Source organism: Centroberyx gerrardi, chromosome 22 (genome assembly GCF_048128805.1).
Source record: "Centroberyx gerrardi isolate f3 chromosome 22, fCenGer3.hap1.cur.20231027, whole genome shotgun sequence".
Classification (NCBI taxonomy): Eukaryota; Metazoa; Chordata; class Actinopteri; order Beryciformes; family Berycidae; genus Centroberyx; species Centroberyx gerrardi.
In genome coordinates this window covers 14,935,090-14,953,687 of record NC_136018.1, presented here as the reverse complement: position 1 = coordinate 14,953,687, position 18,598 = coordinate 14,935,090, and the positions used below count along the sequence as shown (strand labels likewise).

The 18,598-nt window shown below is 41.4% G+C and overlaps 1 protein-coding gene across 4 annotated transcripts; it reads right to left on the bottom strand.

The window, feature by feature from the left end:
- Positions 1–746: 746 nt before the first annotated feature.
- Positions 747–17,780, bottom strand: nup58 (nucleoporin 58). Of its 4 annotated transcripts, XM_071909946.2 has the most exons (14): positions 17,373–17,780; positions 15,935–16,107; positions 15,700–15,732; positions 14,789–15,067; positions 14,414–14,579; positions 14,123–14,188; positions 13,401–13,575; positions 13,083–13,162; positions 12,547–12,665; positions 12,101–12,183; positions 10,399–10,600; positions 4,092–4,175; positions 3,162–3,260; positions 747–2,482 (listed from the first exon to the last, which is right to left on the bottom strand). In XM_071909946.2, exons 1-14 carry the CDS (start codon positions 17,450–17,452, stop codon positions 2,313–2,315), a joined length of 1,809 nt encoding a protein of 602 aa, XP_071766047.1. In that variant the 5' UTR covers positions 17,453–17,780; the 3' UTR covers positions 747–2,312. The 4 variants fall into 4 exon arrangements, with proteins under 4 accessions (XP_071766047.1, XP_071766049.1, XP_078147553.1 ...); XM_071909948.2 differs by lacking the exon at positions 4,092–4,175; XM_078291427.1 differs by lacking the exons at positions 3,162–3,260; positions 4,092–4,175 and having other exon boundaries at positions 747–2,463; positions 10,383–10,600.
- Positions 17,781–18,598: the final 818 nt, after the last annotated feature.

Sequence of the window (18,598 nt, the reverse complement as noted above, 5' to 3'; positions counted from 1 at the left end):
ATTGTGCAAACAGATGTCCTGTAAACGCCCTTGACTTTTCTTCATGTTTTTCCACATATGCCGGATCTGCTTGGATGAAAACATGTCACATTGAGGAGATGTAACGTTAGCAGCTTATGTCACTTTCTGGCATTAGGCACCCGACAGGTGTCGTTCTTCTGTTCAAACAGGTGTTGTCCTGTAACTTAGAAGTTTCAGTATCTCAGGAACATTAGCTAGAAAACAACGCTGGCTGTATTACTTTCTAGGACTAAAGTAATACTTAGCTAGCAGACTTGGAGCTAATGGACTTCAGAGAGTTGTTATAACGTTAGCAAGCTATCTTGTTTGGCCATAATACTACCGGTCTCAAACTAAGCTAGCAAATGTTAGCTTAGAGCTAAAGAAGGGCTCCTCCCTTACTAACTTCATGACTGTCTATCATTATCCCAACGCTTATTTGAAGCCGTTACATTACCTGAATTCTTGAATGATGAATACCGGTATTATAACTGTGGATAAAACGCGCTAAGAGCTAACGTTAGTTAGCTAGATAGATGGCGTGTAATCTCTGCCTAGCAACCAAATGTTTAACATAACAACGTCTCATAGCAACAGTGAGGCAATGCAGGATCAGTTTTCCTTTTGTCAGCCACACACACACACACACACACAGAGAGATAGACAGGTAGACATACTGACACCCACCATTCTGTATCGACACACACATTTATTGAACTGATGTCATGGATGAACGGGCAAACCACCGTCTTTAAGATTTTATTATTAAACAGCTCTTTGAAAATACAGGTTTACACAGACTGTGATTAATAGAAAATAATAGCACAAACTACCAGTATTTGGTAACGGAGAAAAACGGCGTGGACAAATGAAAAAGCAGAAGAGATTTATCCCCCCCCTCCCCTTTGCTCAACAAGAAGTCCGCAATTTACTATGACAGACACAGAGAGACAAATACTTGTACAGTTCGCACGCATGCACATTCACACAATCACTCTCAGTTCATACACGCTGGCAAGTGCAAATTTGTTCTAGCACACACATACACCGAGTTGGGTACTTAGAAGAATCTGCTTGTCAAATCCCTTTCAGATTCAACTAACATCTAATGGGAGTCATGTAGTACAAACAGCACAGCGTCTCCTCTCTCCCAAGTCCTTACATTTGTACACACTTGCAGGGGTTCAGAAAATGTGTCTAAAAAGCAATTATGAAACAACAATAATGAGGCTGGACGCTAAGAAAAACACAGGTTATGTGGACTTGGTAATGGACTATCCCATCCCTATGCTATTCCCCCTCCCAAAACTCATCTCTTTCTCCACTTAATACAAAAATAAAACTGTGCTTACCCAAAAACCCACCCTGGACACTCTCCTGTGCCTATAAAAGTATGTAGGATCAGATAATGCACCCCATTTAAACTTTGGACATGGACGAAGCCCTTCCCACCCCACTATTACTCTATAAACCCTCATTCCCTTTGCCGTCTCTTAGCCTTTCCTGGACGCGACTTGGGCCAAATCATCATTTGAAATGCATTCACATACATTTCTGGGATTGATTGATCTTGACAAACACAACGGAACCAATTGAATTGTCCCCCCAAAGTGCAAAACACATCCATCTTGCACTATAGTCAGACTGAAGCAAATCCTCACAGATCACTGCAACAATTCCAGTATAATTGACCCAACTCTGTCCTTGCTTGGCATTCCCAAAAGCACTGCAGCGCTAAAGGCCATGATTGACAGGCAACATCTTGAGGCAATGCAAATGGGCAAATTCATGCTAAGAATTTCTTTATGCAACCAATTAAACTAATGTTACATGAGGCCAAAGTAATATAATTTAATTGTGGTGTCCTGGATCTAACAGGAAAATGCTCTACCAAAATGACATATCGGTTAAGGTGATGATATATGGGCAATTTTTTGTGTAACACACTGGCTTAGGACTGGGCAACTGGGATCAGATCAATGTGGACAACATAGTGGATGATCCAGAACAAAAGTATAAAGAAAAAATACTGCTGGTTTTATAGTCAGTGACGGGAGTTTTTTCAACTTTTGTTTACTGAGCATATATCTCCCATTCATTTCTAATGGGAGATTATTTTTCCTTATGTTTTCTGTGTTTCCAATCACATCCCTGATGATTTTTTGGGCAATAAAGATGCCCATTTACATTTATTTCCTTTGCTCTGTTGTTGGATAAAGATGATTATAGCGCCAATATGCTTTTGGGAGACCGGGCTTTAAACTCTAGAAAGCCCTAGCTGGTCAGTCGGAGGGTTCTGTCTTTCGTCGGTTCTATCTCTTTCCCCTCTTGTTGCCGACGGGAGGCTTCTTGAGCTGCAGCAGGGGCCCTCCTGTGCCGAAGCCCGTAGCAGCTGGGTTAGACACGCCGAAGGTCAGGCCGGCCGAGGCGTTGATTCCAGGGTTACTGAAGTTAAAGCCCGAGCTGCTGCCGGTACCAAAACCTGGGAGCAGCGAGAGACAGGGAGGAGGGGAGGGCAGAAAGAGAGAGAGGGGGAAAGAGCAAGAGGAATATATAAGGAAGGGGGGTGGAAGAGACGAGGGAGGGAGCGGATAAAGGGTGAAGGGTTGAGGAGAGATAGAGGAAAAAAAATTGCATTAACTTAAAGCCCTTACATAAAAGTGTGTGTGTGTGAGATAGAGATACTTAGGTGACAGATCGGTGGGATTTACCGACTTTTGAGCAAAGTTTGTCAAACTTTGCTCCACTTGGTATGAAAATTCAGAACCTAGCCCGTGTTGTGGGGCCACACCGCCAGCACACTTGTCATGTAAAAGGCGTAAAAAAAGACTATAAAAAGGGTGGTGCTGACAAAGTTGACACATTGCAGCGGGGACAAGAGAAACTAAAGATACCTGCACATTGCTCCCAGGCTCACAATAGCTTGAAAATATGTATGCAGGAAGCCTCTTCTTCATGAATAAGCATGTATATACCTCCGCTTTTGATGACATTATAAGGTCACAGTCCATAGGGAAATGACAATTGAGGAAGTACACCTGCGTACATAAGTCTGCTCCAGGTCTAGTGTGAATAGTAGTGACATGGGGCATTCAAACCATATCAGCATACTGTAATATTCTCAGGCTGTGTGTGTGCATGGGGCATATGTGTGTATGTACCTGCGCTCAGACTGCCTCCTGTGGGCTTAGTGGTGGAGGAGAAACCGAAAGAAGAGCCCCCAGTGCCCACCCCACCAAATCCTGGACCACCACCAAAACCTGTGGGAGTGAGAGACATGGAAGTTAGCTGTGGTAACACACACACACACACAGCCTACACCAAGAGTGAAAACAAGGAGCAGCGCCTCAGAAGTGCACATAGGTGCGCATTAACAAACATACACACGCACACCAAGTGGCACGACCCAGCGAATCAACAGAGTGCTAAGCATCAGTAAGATACAAGTCACTCGACTTGTGACTGGACGAGACAGGAGTGAGAATAGACTGCATAGCAAAGTACTGGTCAATGGGAGAGAAAAGCCTGAGAAAGATTTGACCAAACAGTGTCTTGCTTTGCGTTAAGCCTGCTTGCAACCACACTGTCATGTTACTGTCCACAAGCCGATTAACAGCTGAAGCACAAAGGTGTTGCAGCAATAGGAAGGACATATAACAGCTGCTGAAGATTGTTGGCCCAACTTTTCCTCACTGAAGAAAAGTTGATGAAAATGAGGAACTGACGGCAACTGCGGTGTGGTTGCATCGACCCACTTGTCTCAGGTCAGAGTAAATAAAGTGACCTGCGGCAAGTGGTTGCTCAATTCTCTCTTGCGGTGTGAATGCACAGTTAACCTCTTGCACTTGAGAGTAGAGAAAAGCTGCAAAGCTCTCACTACATCACTCATTTGTTTCATACACACACACACACACACACACACACCGCCTGCTACCTACACTCAGTACTATACAAGACCAAGGGAGCAGCGAGAAAAAAACAGAAGCTGGAATTAAAAGCTAGAATGGGTGGGGCAGAAATGGCTTAAGGGAAGGGCAAGGTAAAGAAATAAAATGGAATATTCATATTAAAATTAAAAACAGAGGTAGTACCTCCAAGGCTGGAAGAGCCCAAGCTAGTGCCCACTGCCGAGGCAAAGGGGTTTCCGAACCCTGCCCCCAAGGGTGCCTGGGTCCCTGAGGCAGAGAGAGAGAGCATATGCTTTACTCCCCTGAAACTCTGTGTGTGTGTGTGTGTGTGAGAAAGATATTTCTTGTTGATTCCTTAGCAACAGCATCAGGTAAGGACAATATGACTTCACCATGACAAGGGCACAGGATGTAATTTCTAGACTTGTTACATACTTTCACATAAAATTCTATTTCCCTTTCACTTTGATAGAAAATATCAGATGTATAACTTTTACATTGGAAATCCCAAATAAATACATATGCAAAAACTCAAAAGGAGATAAATACAGATAAATACATCTTTCAGCAACTTAATGTCTGTGTGAGAGAGGCTGTAAAAGTGTGTGTTCTGCTAAGGGTCTGGTTGTGTTTTGTGTGTTTGTGAGCAATCAAGAGATTGAAATGGCCAAGTAGCTAACGCAGCAGTGTGTCAGCAGTTGTGGAGTCTATACTACCTTCACATGATGCTTTCAAAACATTATATAGTGACTTCTGCAGAATCAGGCAACTGGGAGCGCTTTTTCAACTGCAGTACAGCAAATATGTACTTTACTGCATCAATAGATATTGCTTTGAAGGATAATTTAACATTAACAATGCAATCTATTAATGTTAAAGCCAATATTTGCTGACAATATGTGGAAAAGAACAATTATGTTGCTAGTTCTTTCACTCAGAAACCTGTCTTGTTTCCTTTTTTGTCATTTTTTACTTCATGTAGTCAAATTTAGGCATGGTTTCCAATTTGTCTATGTGTTATAAATAACTCCAGTCAAAAAGAAACAAGGACAAAGGTTTCTTTGTTTAAAAAGGGATTTATTGTCAATTTAATATGCAATTCCACTTACATAAAACACAGACAAACAGTTTAGAACAGAACTGATTGTTAATTGCTAGCTTCTATTGCATTTGACAAGTTTTCAAATCTTCAAGATTTCTGAGAGTGAATGAACTAGCATGTGCCAAAAATGCATCACACAAACGATAATTATTGAATATAGCTTAAAAGGCACACCATATTATATATTAAATATACTGTATCAACAGGCATTGGTTATATAGGTTTAAACACACTCATCTACAAAGCACTCCAGATTCAGATAATAGACTTGAAGGTGGCATCTACGGCTGCCTCTCAGTGTAAACTGATCAAAATAAAGGAAACCCAGTGATATGTTACAGTTCGCCCAGACATAGGGGGAGTCAGTGGGGCCAAGTTCTGGGAACGTCCCACCAACAATGATTGGCTGAATTTACCTGCATAAGCTTTGTGGTTCATGTTTGTGGAAAGTTTTTTCACCAGTGTGTCCTCAAATAAAAAAGCCAGTTCTAGGTGGACAACGGTTAATTGTTTTTAAACACACAAGCTGCACCCTGGAAGGACCTACACGCCATTACAGGCTACACACACTCTTCTTTGCTGTATCTAAATTGACAGAGGTGACTGATTAACAAATTTAAAAGAGATGAATTAGTCTAGCTTCCATATAAGCATTTACAAACTTATTGCTTGTCAGAGTTTCCAAGACTTCCAAAAACAACCTGCAACAGTAGTACCTTCTGGAAGTCAAGTCCACTAAGCACCACTACCAAGAACTTTGTGTGACAAAAAGAAAGGCATGCTGTAAGCGTATGATTCGTATAGAGTCAAAAGAAATGAACAAGAATGATTAAGGACATTCAAAACAGTAAATTAACAGCCAACCACTCAAAAGACCAGATGCTCTGGAGAAACATTTAGGAATTAGACTTCCAAGGCCTATTTTAGAGAACAGTGTAGAAGCTCAAAATCACACTGAACAAAGTCAGGAACCATCTGCACAATCGAGGATCATCAGCAAATTCCAGGACAATTACAGTTCAGGAACCACTTGGAAAAAGTTCTCCAGCAAAAAACACCGTCAAGTTCAGGAAAACGTCCTCAACAATCAATACGCAACAAAAGCCCGCCGGTGTTTGAAACTAGGAGGCACCGATGCACTGGAGTGAGAAATTCCAAGTGCTCTATTGTGTCAAAATCACATTTTTATTCCTTCACTCGTAAAAAAGAGGTAAGAGAACATCACTTCTGTTGTTGTGATGGCATTGGAGGAAATAGAGAAACTGTATTTTTTTTTTTTTTTAAATCTGAGATGTGAATAAAATACTGACAATGTTAGTGTCAATAGTGTCAATGTTAGATAGTGACAAACTGCTCCAATTGTTTACATTTTGCTAAATTGTGCATTCACATACCTAAAATATAGTTCTAAGACACCTAGCATAAACGCACAGGAACAACAAGGTGACTAAATGTCCACAATCAAACAGCGTCGTCAAGAGATCAAAAATCATTCCATAATTTTGGAATAATCAACACCGTTCAAGAGCAATCATAGAGGTGTGGAAGACAACATGGTAAAATGTAAGCTAATATACAGAGGTGTCAAAATTCTGGACTACTTAGGAATCCAGGTAATAAAAGACACGAGTCTAGCTAGGTCCAAAGCTGTTTCTCCATTCTACAAGCAAAGAGTTTAGAGTTGTCGAAGACAGGACTGGAATGTCCAAAGCAGCAGTTTATTAATCTCTGAGCACACAACAGCTCCCTCACAAAAGATGACTGCATCAGCTGAACTAGGCTGTGTTCACCGAGCACCGCTTTAACTAGCAGCGATAGACAGATGCTCGTGTACACCGCTGGAGATGTGTCTCGTTGCTAAGACTCAACTAAAAACCAGTTGATATCGCAACTTTTTTCCGCAGTGTTCCAAGTGCCAAAAATGCTAAGCTCTCGGCAGTATCTGGAACGAGCAACAGAGCACCCTTTCAGCTGAAAATGATGAAAAACAAGAACCTAGTGCTATGAACAGAGGTTCTCAGTGGACACATAACCATACTGACCTTTCATTTTTTGGCACAAATGCATCTCACTGGCATTGAGGTACCAGTGTATATGAGCAGCAAAGATCTCTCCTCTTCTGAACTACAGAGTTACAAACAAAATTGGGCTCAACTGACTTTCAATTCAACCAATCAAGAAAGTGGATTTTTTTTTTTTAAATTGAGAAACTAATTGAAATATCAATCTGTGAAAAGCGCTTTCATTTTACATTCTGATTTCATTGAACTGAAAGTGAATTGACCCCAGCCCTGTTAACAGAACACTGACAGTAGCCCTTTAGTGAAATAGCTTGAGTCAAGTAACAGCGGTATGGCTACATACAACCAAATGAATAAGTACTGAACAGTGAGCTAATGTTGGTCGTCTTTTTCATTGTTTTGACGCAAAATCCATATTACACTCACTGTAGATGAAACAAAAAAAGACCAGCTTCAACTCGCTGTCACAACACGAATGTTTTTGACTGTACACAATCACACTGGCTCATCTAGGCCAGTGGGTGACAGAGACTGGGGTTATTCTACAAGGCTAACAGCCTCGCGTGCACTTCAGGGCCAAGTAAGTCTAGCCGGGACAAGACAATTTCTTAGTCGAGTTACAGATTTAGGTAAGTAAATAGTATCTATGATTTTCTATGATTAAGCCCTGGCACTCCCCCTTGGCCCTGATGTGGACATGTTGCTATTAGTTTTGGACAATGCTGTTAAAACTCAAACCCCAACAACTACACCTAAATGGATCCTAGCCCTCGGCAGGAACTGGCCTAAACGGAGAGCCAGACATGCCTGAGTCTTTTGGCACCTTTTACCTTAAGTCCTTGGAGGCACTAATTTGAATAACCTCTTAGCCTACACAATCAACCACCTCGCCCATAAGTTAATGGGTCACCTGAAGCAAAATCCACCCAACTGCATTACTAGTGTTATGCTATGCTATTACATTGGCCACACTCGACAATACCATTCCAATTATGGACCGATTTATACAAAATAATACCGGAGACCATGACATCCATGTCTGATTAGGCTTAGTCTATGAAATGACTGGGCCAAATACTAGAGAATTACCACTACTTGGCACATACAATAAATAGGCTAGATGCTAACTGAAAAAAAACTCCTGCATGTGCTGCAAAGAGTTCAAAGAAGTGTGAATGTTCATATCTTTTTACATAGAATAAATACAAGCCACGCTCATTGTTTGGTTAACAATTTGGTGGCATTAGGGATCTGATAACAGTCTAAGAAAATACAGCAGTCTTGATGAAATGTTTGTTCAAAGAAAGCTGTAGACGTACACGAATAAAACTAGAGTTGAAGTCATGTTTCTGTAATTGTGTGTGAGAATTTTCAAACCCTGCTGCCTTAGCAACCACAACCAATTTAAATATTGCTTTCAAGATTCCATGGAAACTGAAGACGCTGCCATGGTTACAAAGGAATGATATCTTTACTACACTTAAATTATTCAACTTTAGAAGGAACAAAAAAAACTGCAGAAACATACTAATATACATAGTAGCTTAGTTTGTTCATTTCAAGCGGGTGCCCTGATATGCCGGTAAGAAGGCAACAACCAAAGCCTACAAAAAAGGCTGATAAATTGTTGAACACCTCAGAGATGTGGCAACATCCATAATGGACACTACTAAGAACAAAGGACATTGAAAATTTAAAAACACTTCATAATAGTGATTCATTTGTCACTGAGTACTGAGGTGAGTGAAATAAAATGACCTGCCTACAAGTTGTGTTTCATAGCATTAGTGTACAGCGTAATAGGGCTGATTCGATTGAGATTTGTGGGAAAGATACCAATCAGCAATTCCTTAAAAAGTACACCTGCCTACACTGATCTGACGCCAATCTCTGAAGAAGCAGTATGATTCAGAAAAAGATCTGTGTCTTCACATGTCTGCTTATGTTGGAAATTAACTCAGGAGAATGACCAAATGAACTGAAAGAGGATACTTCCGTGAACTTTTTACTAATGGAAGATGGAATGGGATATAACACGCGGTATGATGGCTAACAATTAATGAAAACTTGCATTTTCTGCTTAATAAATAAGATTGGTTTGTTCAATAAAAGTTCATATAGGCCTCCAATCTCATTATTTAGAGCATGGTTTCTTAAAAATATGGGTCTGGGCCCAAAATGGGGCTTGCTAATGGTAAGACCCTAAACAAGAAAAGCTGTATGTTGCATGAGCCAAGGTGTCGCGATGACCAAATCTTTAATTTGGATTCTGGTCTGAAAAATGTTCAAGAGCCCTGTATTCAAAAATCAGCCGATGATTGACTGATTGGCATCTGATCAATCGGAGCATCCCTACACAAGACCTCTCTTTATGCAGGCAGACTGGAATCAGTAAGAGCTACATTATAATAAATCTACACCTTACACAGCAGTTGAACACCCAGACAAATTCTAAAAATCAACAGACGCCCATACTCCTGACTGAACATTTTCCTAATTATATCTACATCACACAGCAAAGGTCTAATGTTTCTACTTAAAAACTCTTCATTTCTTAACCTTCATTCAGTACGCTTATTTCAAGCACCTGTTGAATAAAACTGAGCCCTAACTCGACTGAGACTCTAATTATAAGTTCAAGATTCAAGTGAGTAGAATAGAGACGGTTGGGCTTTGAGTGAGGCAGCCCAACTCTCTCCTACTGTATCGTCTTTCCAGTAATGACTGCCTCCTAACCAGGCTCTCAGATCCCATTACAGAGGACACAGAGAGAAAGAGAGAGAAATTTGGTGACATAATAAAATATCCTTGGTATCACTGTATGTGTTGGTTTCATTGTAACATTCTCAATATAGTTCAATGGCTTGGCACCAACACTGCCAGGGTTAGGTGTTCAGTTCCCACTGGGGCCATGTATAAAAAAAAAATGTATGCACTCTGGTATTGTAAGGCGCATCGGATAAAAGCGTCTAACAAATGTCATTTGTTGTTTTTTCTCCTGGCTCCCTTATCCCTTGAACTGAGGGTTAGAGACAAGGTGGCAAAGCAGCACAGAGATAGGCTTCCTGTAGGAGTTTGGCGACAGATTTCTCTTATCCCTCCCTTTCTCCCTCTACCCTCCTCTTCTTCCACTGGAGAAAGTACAGACAAGAGCTTGGCACCAGCTAAGGCTTTTTGTTGTTTTTAATTGTTTTTATCTTCCTCTCTGACCCCCTTTCTTCTTCCCTGTCCCACAGTATCTTCCTCCTGTCCTCTCCCCTTTCACTCCCCCACTCTCTCTTTCCTTTCCCCTCTCCTCTCCCTCCTTCGTTCACTCAAACAGGGGGATGGGGGTGGAGAAGTTTCTAGAACTTGAAGGCGGTCAGACCTGGAGCTGGCTGCTGCTGCTGGGTCAGCGTGGCTGCCATGGCAACCGCTGCGGCGTTGGGCGCGCTGGAGAAGGGGGCGGGCCCGGTGGTGACACGCGGCGCGCTCTGCCACTTCCTGTTGGACGCCCGTTTGGACTCGAAGACGTCAGTGGAATCCTCCAGGAAGGCCCGGCGGTAGGAAAGGTACTGATGCTTCAAGATCTGCGACAGAAGAGACGAAGAGAGGGAAAGACAGAAAAAGGAGGGGAGAGTGTCAAGGTTTGATGTCATAAAGTTTGTATTTCTAAGAGTAACTTAACACTTAAATCAACTTAAATCCGTGTAAAGCCTGACATCTAAGAAGGTAAAAAGCATGCTACTGAAATTGCCATCTGTAATTGGCTGATCTTTTGGTGCCATGTGATGCCACCTTCTATAGAGTACAACCGGTGGTGACATCACCTGGCTACCAAAGATCAGCCAATAGCAAATGGCAATTTCAGTAGCATGCTTTTAACCTTTAGATACCAGGTTTTACACATATTTGGGTTTGGTTACTCTTTTAAAACAACAAACAAAAAATGAGTAAATGTTAAAAAAAAAAAAATCTAATTACATACAAAATGATTGGGGTAAATTTACTCATTTGTTAAAAAAGTAGGCTAATTAGATGTTCTATAGACAGTAATACATGGGATATAACTCTAAATGACAAAGATATTCTCCTTTAAACCTGACAATGAGTACATTTACATGCACACCAATCCCCTGATAACTGGGAGTAATCAGCTTAAGGCAATATTTGATTACAACATTTACATGGTTCGAAGTAATGCCACGAGCAGAAATCTATAGTTCAATAGTCAGAGAATTGCCTTAATGGGGTTGAGATCGAACTATTGGAGTGCATGTCAACGTACTCAATGACAGCAACTAGTTTCTGCTCCAGGATTGGTGAAGGAAGAAAAAGAGAACAAAGAAAGATTCAAAGACTACTTCAAAGGTCTGAAAAAAGCCAAGGTATGAGTACTCCAATGTCTGTGACAAAGAGAAAGACAGAAGAAAATGCAAAGAGGAAAAGTAACTTAATGACTACTTCTAAGGCCTGTCAGTTGCCCAGTTAGTCGTGCTTCAAAATCAGATCAGAAGGAGGGCAAGAAGGCAGGAAAACCGTGAAGAGACAAAAAACAACTTCTAAGTACTCAGGAGCTGACAAAAGCAGAAAGGCCTGTCACCTAGTTCTCTTTCAGTTCTCCAGCACCATTAAAGTTTTCCATTTTTGTCATTTTATTCATTTCAACCATTTTCCTTGTGCTTCTGTATGTTTACCATCCCACAGTTTCTAGATTGTGGTGCTCTAGGAACTGCTAAACTGCAGCTTTATCTGGTCCAAATCCTATAATATCAACCATCTAGGGATCGGTCACATTTTTGCTAATCATGAATTTTCTATGATGGTTCACATCATACAACACAATTTCCCTGAACAATATTTATCAGTGTCACTGTTCAAATGCTTTTTGTTGAATTCGTTTTTGTTGGTTTTAATGTCCCAGGTCTTTCTTTGGCTGGCAATAACACTAACTTATTACCAAATAAGGAAATGCATTATTCCTTCCAAACTTAACTACATTTACTGGAATCACAAGCTTGACATGCAGCATTTGCCTGCAGAAACATTGACACTGCTGCATAAATTTCCAAGACAATAAAAAAACCCACCTTGACATTCTCGTGGACAGACTGGAGTTGGGCTGCCTGCGCAACAAACGTCTGGTATAACTTCTGCATGGCGAGGGACAGGTCTGGGAACACATACATACCAATGACTCAATGATTATTTTGCCAGGTGCTGAGTTTACTGGCTTAATATTTATATCAATTATAGGCCACTGTAAGCTGTGCCAGAGACCTGTCAATGTTGTTTTGGTCAATGTTCATTATAATGTTCCCTGGGAGTGGATGAGCAATACAATAACCAACTCTATAGCTCAAGATCATTCTTCACATCATCACAAGAAATTACAAAAGTGTGAAATGACAACGGGTCAGCAATTACATAAAATGCACATAAATAAATAAATGCATATGTGTACGGAAACTGAACTTTAAGACGTTGAAATGACCTGAAACATTTTCCCTACTAAGCCAGATGGATGTCCTCTTACCCTGTGGGGTGATGTGGGAGCCGCTGCCCTGCGTGGTCAGGTGGTTCTCCAGCTCTTCTATCTGCTGCCTGTACTGCTGCAACTGCACCTCAAACTGCTCCACCAGGCTACGGAAATAACTACACACACACACAAATGAAATAACATTCAACTTAACCTAATTCCTAAAACTTAGGTAGATAAAAGTAAAAAAAAAAAAAAAACAGATAAAAAGGGATAAAAATTGAGATCAACAGTATTGACAGACTTGGCTTAACTTGGCATGTTGGCTTAACAAGCAAAGCAGAGAAGTACTGTCACTACCACTGAGAAGAGGAATGGACAGTATTGTCACATGGAGGCAGAAATGCGACAAGTACAGCAACTTCCATCAATTTTAACAAAACTTTCAATTTAACCAGGCAAAACCCGAGTTAGGTATAGAAGAGGCTCTGGGCAAAACAAGGCACTGTGCTTGCACCAATCCGTCACCAAGACAATACTGCACCCCCCTCTTTTTGATTTGCATCTGCACTGCTATCAGGTAGCTGGCTTACTCTGATGGGGCCGTGTTCTCATGCTGAAGGCCAGGGGGAGTCTTCTGTGTCCGCAGTGCAATGTCAGCATTCTTCAGCTCCTGGAAAGGAAAGGGGACCGTCAATTTTCTGTAAAGACACATGTTTGGTACATCTAACTTATGTGACTGAGCTCTCATCTCACTTTGGCCATGGTCAATGATGTCTTTGTAATATCATATTGTGTATGTGATTTATGTAAGAACTGAACAACGTTTTCCATACTTCCAGACTTGTGTAGGGACCCTGGGTTTAGCTGTAATATCTCACACTTGGCCCTGTGCATGTGTTTGTTTTTACCTGTGCCGTCTCCAGCTTTAGCTTGTCTATAGCCAGTGCTTGGCGCTGCAGACCGCTGGCATTGACAGAGAGAAGCTGTTTGAGGTTCTTGATGTCATCTTGGACTTTAGAAATGGCCTTAGAGGACATCCTGCTGATGTCCTCCTGCACCTGTTTCTGCTCTTTCACAAACTTCCTATAAGACAAGGAAGGAATTAAATAGACAATATCAGTTCAAAGCAGTTATGTCATTGGTTAAAGGTTATGAAGCTTCTACACTGGACATGTTAGAGACGCAGCAGGACTCATACTCATAGCGTGCCATGGCTGAGTGCTGCCATTGTAATCAATGAAAGCTGCTATACCAGTCATGGAGGCTGCATGGCTTTTGTTAAGCCCTTTTACACAAAAACAGTCTATACAAACATATATGCTTTTGTGAAGTGTATAACCCATTAAACCGTGTATTTTAAATAGATTAGACAAAACTAAAGCTCTACAAAAATCAAAGTTGTGATTAATACTTGTAGCTGTGTTTACAACAAACTGGCAACAACCCAAATCAGTCGTGTCCCCTATGGAATACAAACACTGCTGGTGTAGCAGGTAAAACGCTGCGCAAACGTGACATCTCTAAGGTGCCCAAAGTAGCTGCAATGTTAGAGAAGTAGGCTTGTGGCAAGAAGACCAACAGCTCAAATCCCACAAAAATGTATAAAGTAACTAAGGACAACAATGCTTACTGGAAATTCTCCACATCCTGACAGATGACTGGGGGCAGGTTCTCATCTTTCAAAGCTTTACTATCCCTGAGAGTGAGTGAGCAAGAGAGAACAAGAGCGAGAGAGATGTTAATACAAACTTTTGTTTTGCAATCCATATTTAAATCTGGATGTTGTGACATTTTCTGAATCTTCAGATTTTTTAGCTGGAGTAATAGTAATAAGGTTTGCTGGACAGAATTAAAAGCTATTCTAGCATTTCCAAATTAGTACAATATGGAACTGCGTACATTTTACGACAGCAAGACTTACTGTGCATTGGCTCCAGATGATTTGTCGCTCTTCTTCTCAGAGGAGGTGCTGAAGTCGACCCCGCCCAGGCCAATACTGGGAGCGGGGGCTGCTGACACGGCCGTGGAGGTAGCTATCAGAGAACCCAATGTTAACCCCCCTGCTCCGCCCAGAGTCTGACCCAAACCTGCAACACACAGCACACACACATGGTTATAGCTCAGTGGCACCAACACTGTTAGGATTGGAGATTATATTGTATTTATAGAACAGATAATTTTGTTCCTCAGCTCTGACTGGCTGAGCATGTGGATCTATGAGAAATATTTAAAGAAACAAGTGTGAGGGTTGGAGTATGTGCATGTGTGTATGTCAGACTCTCTGTATGCGTCTCACCTGTAGACGCAGGGTTGGCGAAGAGACTCCCGCCCAGCGACAAGCCTGCGGGGGCTGCTGTGCTGGCCACTGTGCCGCCAAGGCCGAGGCCGAGGCTGAAGCCTGCGGCTGCAGGCTGCTGTGGAGCGGTGGAGGTCAGGACAGAGCCTAAAGTTAAGCCCGTCGCCGCAGGGGCCGTGGAGGTGCTGGCGGCGGTGAGGGAGAAAGGCGTGGCCGAGGCGGCGGGCTTGTTGAAGGCCAAGCTAAAGCCTGTGGCAGCAGCTGTAGAGGCTGGGGTACCTGAGAGAAAGGATATGTAGAATTAAAAGTGATGGCCTGTTTTCATGAAGTTTCTAAACACTTCATGTTTCATTTATTGTTATTTGTAGTACCAGAGTACTAATCTTTTTTTTTAAATCACCTAGCCCAATGACTTCTAAGATCTATGAAAATGTGATTTGTTGACTTTGTAAAATTTTATTTTTTTGTTATTTTATGCTACTCTGACCTCACGCTGACAATCAAAGGTGACAACATCTCACCTTCAACCAAAACCGCCGTTACAGCAGGGCAGCTATCAGTTACCTATGATCACTAGTTAGGTTCCATAGCCACATAAACTTCACTAGAACTTAGCCTAAATGTGGACTACACTTTAAAATCCTTTCCATTATTTCAAAAAAGGTTGCAGTGGATGGTTTTAAGGATTTACTCTGGGCACATCAGAAGTCAGGTGGTTATGACTTCAACAGTGAATTTAAGAGCATCATGGAATTTGGTAGAGAGACGAGCTTGCGGGGACACTTCAATGTACTTTTCCATGCAATGTTATTCAATCTTTTTTTTCCCTCTCAGACCATTGTTGTCAGTTTTGATCATTGCACCATTTTGCAAAATTTGAGTGCAGAAATTTCCCACATACCCAAACTTACCTAATGTAAGGCCAGCAGTGGGTGCCACAGCACCTGTAAGAGAACAACATTTAAATGTGAGACAAGGTTTGTGACTGCAGGTGGCAGACATGTCAGGCACACACAGGACTCTATGTATGTGCATGTGATTTCTAGCCTCATAATATTTGTGTATGCTCATCACACCAACAGCACCTTCACTAATAACAGAATGCTTGCAAGTTGGTTTATATGTGTATTTGTGTGTTTATATTACTTGAGGCAGGGGTGTTGAAAGAGAAGCCTCCAGTGGGTTTTTGACCAAAGAGACTGCCTCCTAGGCCAAGAGCCTGGGTGGTGCTGGTGGCGGTGGCGGCGGCGGCAGGGGTGGCGGCTGCTGCACCCAGAGCAGTTCCAAAACTGAAGCCACCAGTACTCGCAGCAGGTGCACTAAAGAGAGAAAAGGCAGAAAGATCTGTCACAAACTCACAGTTCTCCCAAGGTATTTGAATGAAGTAGTGAACTGAACAAAAGGGAAGCACTGATTGTAAAATCAATGTATACCATGCTAACACAGCCTTCACTGGGATAAAACTAAAGATGAGACGAAATAAGGGACTTCTGAAATGCAAACTGACTGGTTTTCAATAACTGGTCAATACACAGGGGGCGATTGAAGAGGGGACCTCATCCTACTTCTGAGCGTAATATATGCAATATGTCTCCCTTGTTAAATATACCATAATAAGATATCAGGTCCACCTGCACTTTCCTAGAAATAGACTGGGTGGATCTAAGTCAAAACTATGATCCCTTACAGATTTCAGACACTTTAGGGATATGGAGACGAAGGGGACAAGACTGGTTAAAAACAGAACTATAAGCAAATTACATCAACATTGAGCAAGTGATGGCACATGTAAACGTTATACAGGAGGACGTCATTAATTATTCTCATTAGGAATATATATTTTAGTTATGATAGCAACTTAGGTTGAAAAAAATAGTGAACTGGTCATGTTCTATGGCCAACAGTTACAACTGTGGAAAGAGTAAAAAGTTTATTAAAATAGGAATTTACCTAACTTATAACTATACAGAAGGATAAGTATGCCGATGAGTGTAAACTCTGCATTCCATATTTTCAATCATTAGCTGGCCATATCAAATTAACGAATATATAAAGCAGTAAAGGTTTGCCTAGTCCCAATATGTTTAGTTCTGTCTTGTATGGAGAGATCTCAGTTCAAAACCCTGGCAGTTTAATAAAGACAAAAGTACATACCTGATAGAACATTACGTTTTACGAATCTTATAGGAGTTATGCTTCAAACTGACATACATCAAATACAACAAGCAGCGTTTACTTCAACACAAATTCAATTTTTAAAATTGATTCGCCTGTTATTCCCACAATCTTCCACAGGCGAAACACACCGTGGTGGTGGTGGTACTGGTAACGTTAGCGAGCAACCAATTCAAAAAGTGTTGCTTGTTGGATCACTTGTATGCCGAATTTACCAGATGACCAAAACAATTCCTAAAAACTCGTAAGCAATGTTTTACGAGGTGTGTAGATTTGCCGATAATGTATCGGGACAAAGGTTTGCCCAGAACCAATATACTACGTGATGGATGCACGACTTGCTAACGTTAAGTTACCTCTGGCTAAGCTAACGTTAGCCAAGTCGGCTATTACAGACTGTTAACGTTACCTGGTCGCTGCCCCAAATGAAAATCCCCCACCCGGGTTGGTGGGACCAAGAGTCCCGGATGCGAAGTTAAAGCCAGACATTTTCCCTTAACAAGAGGCTGACATCTAATATTGACAGGCTGTTTCTACTTCGGCCACAGAGATAAGAAGGCTTCGGGAGCCTCCTAGCATTAAAGCTAGTTAGCTTTGACAGATGCCCGCGTGAGGGCCCGATCAGCGCTGTCTTAATTAAATCATACTAAAAAAACAAAAGAATACGGCAACTTTTAAAAATGAAATACTCTCAACGGTTAGATATTAATCCACGGTGGACTCGCACACTGTGCTGTCGTTTATGGATTTTAAAAGCTGTCAAAAAATGCAGGTTTCATTCTCGCATGGTGTTATTTTTTCTATTCCCCGCTCGCAAGGTACTTCCCGGGTGCTGTTGCATTCTGGGATAATTTTACATTTACTACATTTACCGTCGTCCCTATCGTCGATATTTTTTGTAGCGCGTGATGATGCAGACGCAGATCAGGCCCACTGACATGCGCATAAGATGCCAACAATGGTTACATTGCGGACGTTTCCTGTAAAATCGTCTGCTAACGACAATTGTTCACAATATCAAATCCGGTTTTGCCTCCGAAACCGTGTCTGATTTCAAAATAAAACACCCCAATGATGCTGTGTGCTGGGCAGCACTGGTTCATTCAAGTAGCAAAATGTTGTACTAACGTACAATATCTGCACAACCTTGTGTCACTTCAGACTTTGCACACTTTTTTGCCCACTTTGGCATTTAATAGCCAATGCTCCTGGTTATTTCATGCTATTCATTCTATTCAGTATAGCTACCAATTGGACACTCCCTTTCTTTAACCATAATATTTGCTATGCTGCTTTAATTTTGAACATATATTGAACTTATAGAATGTACAGCGTATAAACTAACTGCCTATGTTGTGTGTAAGATTATGTTGTCATTGTACCATGTGTCAGTGAATCTCTAAACTGTGGCCAAGTCTCTGCATCAGTACCTCCACAACAAATTCTTGAAAATGAGTGTTCATTATGTTTCATTTTTTTATTAAGTGCTTTTCGTTCTCCGATTCATTACTCATGTTGTAGTGTTGAAATTGTCGGTTGCGTCTGACCCTCTTTTGCTATATTCTTATTAGGCTATCTGCTGCAACAACTCACGGCTATGATTAAAGTTTCATCGCATCTTATTTCATCTCATCG

Coding starts and splice junctions, on each gene's coding strand:
- nup58 (XM_071909946.2), bottom strand. CDS start 17,452: ATGTCTGGCTTTAACTTCGCATCCGGGACTCTTGGTCCCACCAACCCG. Junction 16,108..17,372: donor TCATTTGGGGCAGCGACCAG/GTAACGTTAACA, acceptor TTCTCTCTTTAG/TGCACCTGCTGCGAGTACTG. Junction 13,163..13,400: donor TAAAGCTGGAGACGGCACAG/GTAAAAACAAAC, acceptor TTTCCTTTCCAG/GAGCTGAAGAATGCTGACAT.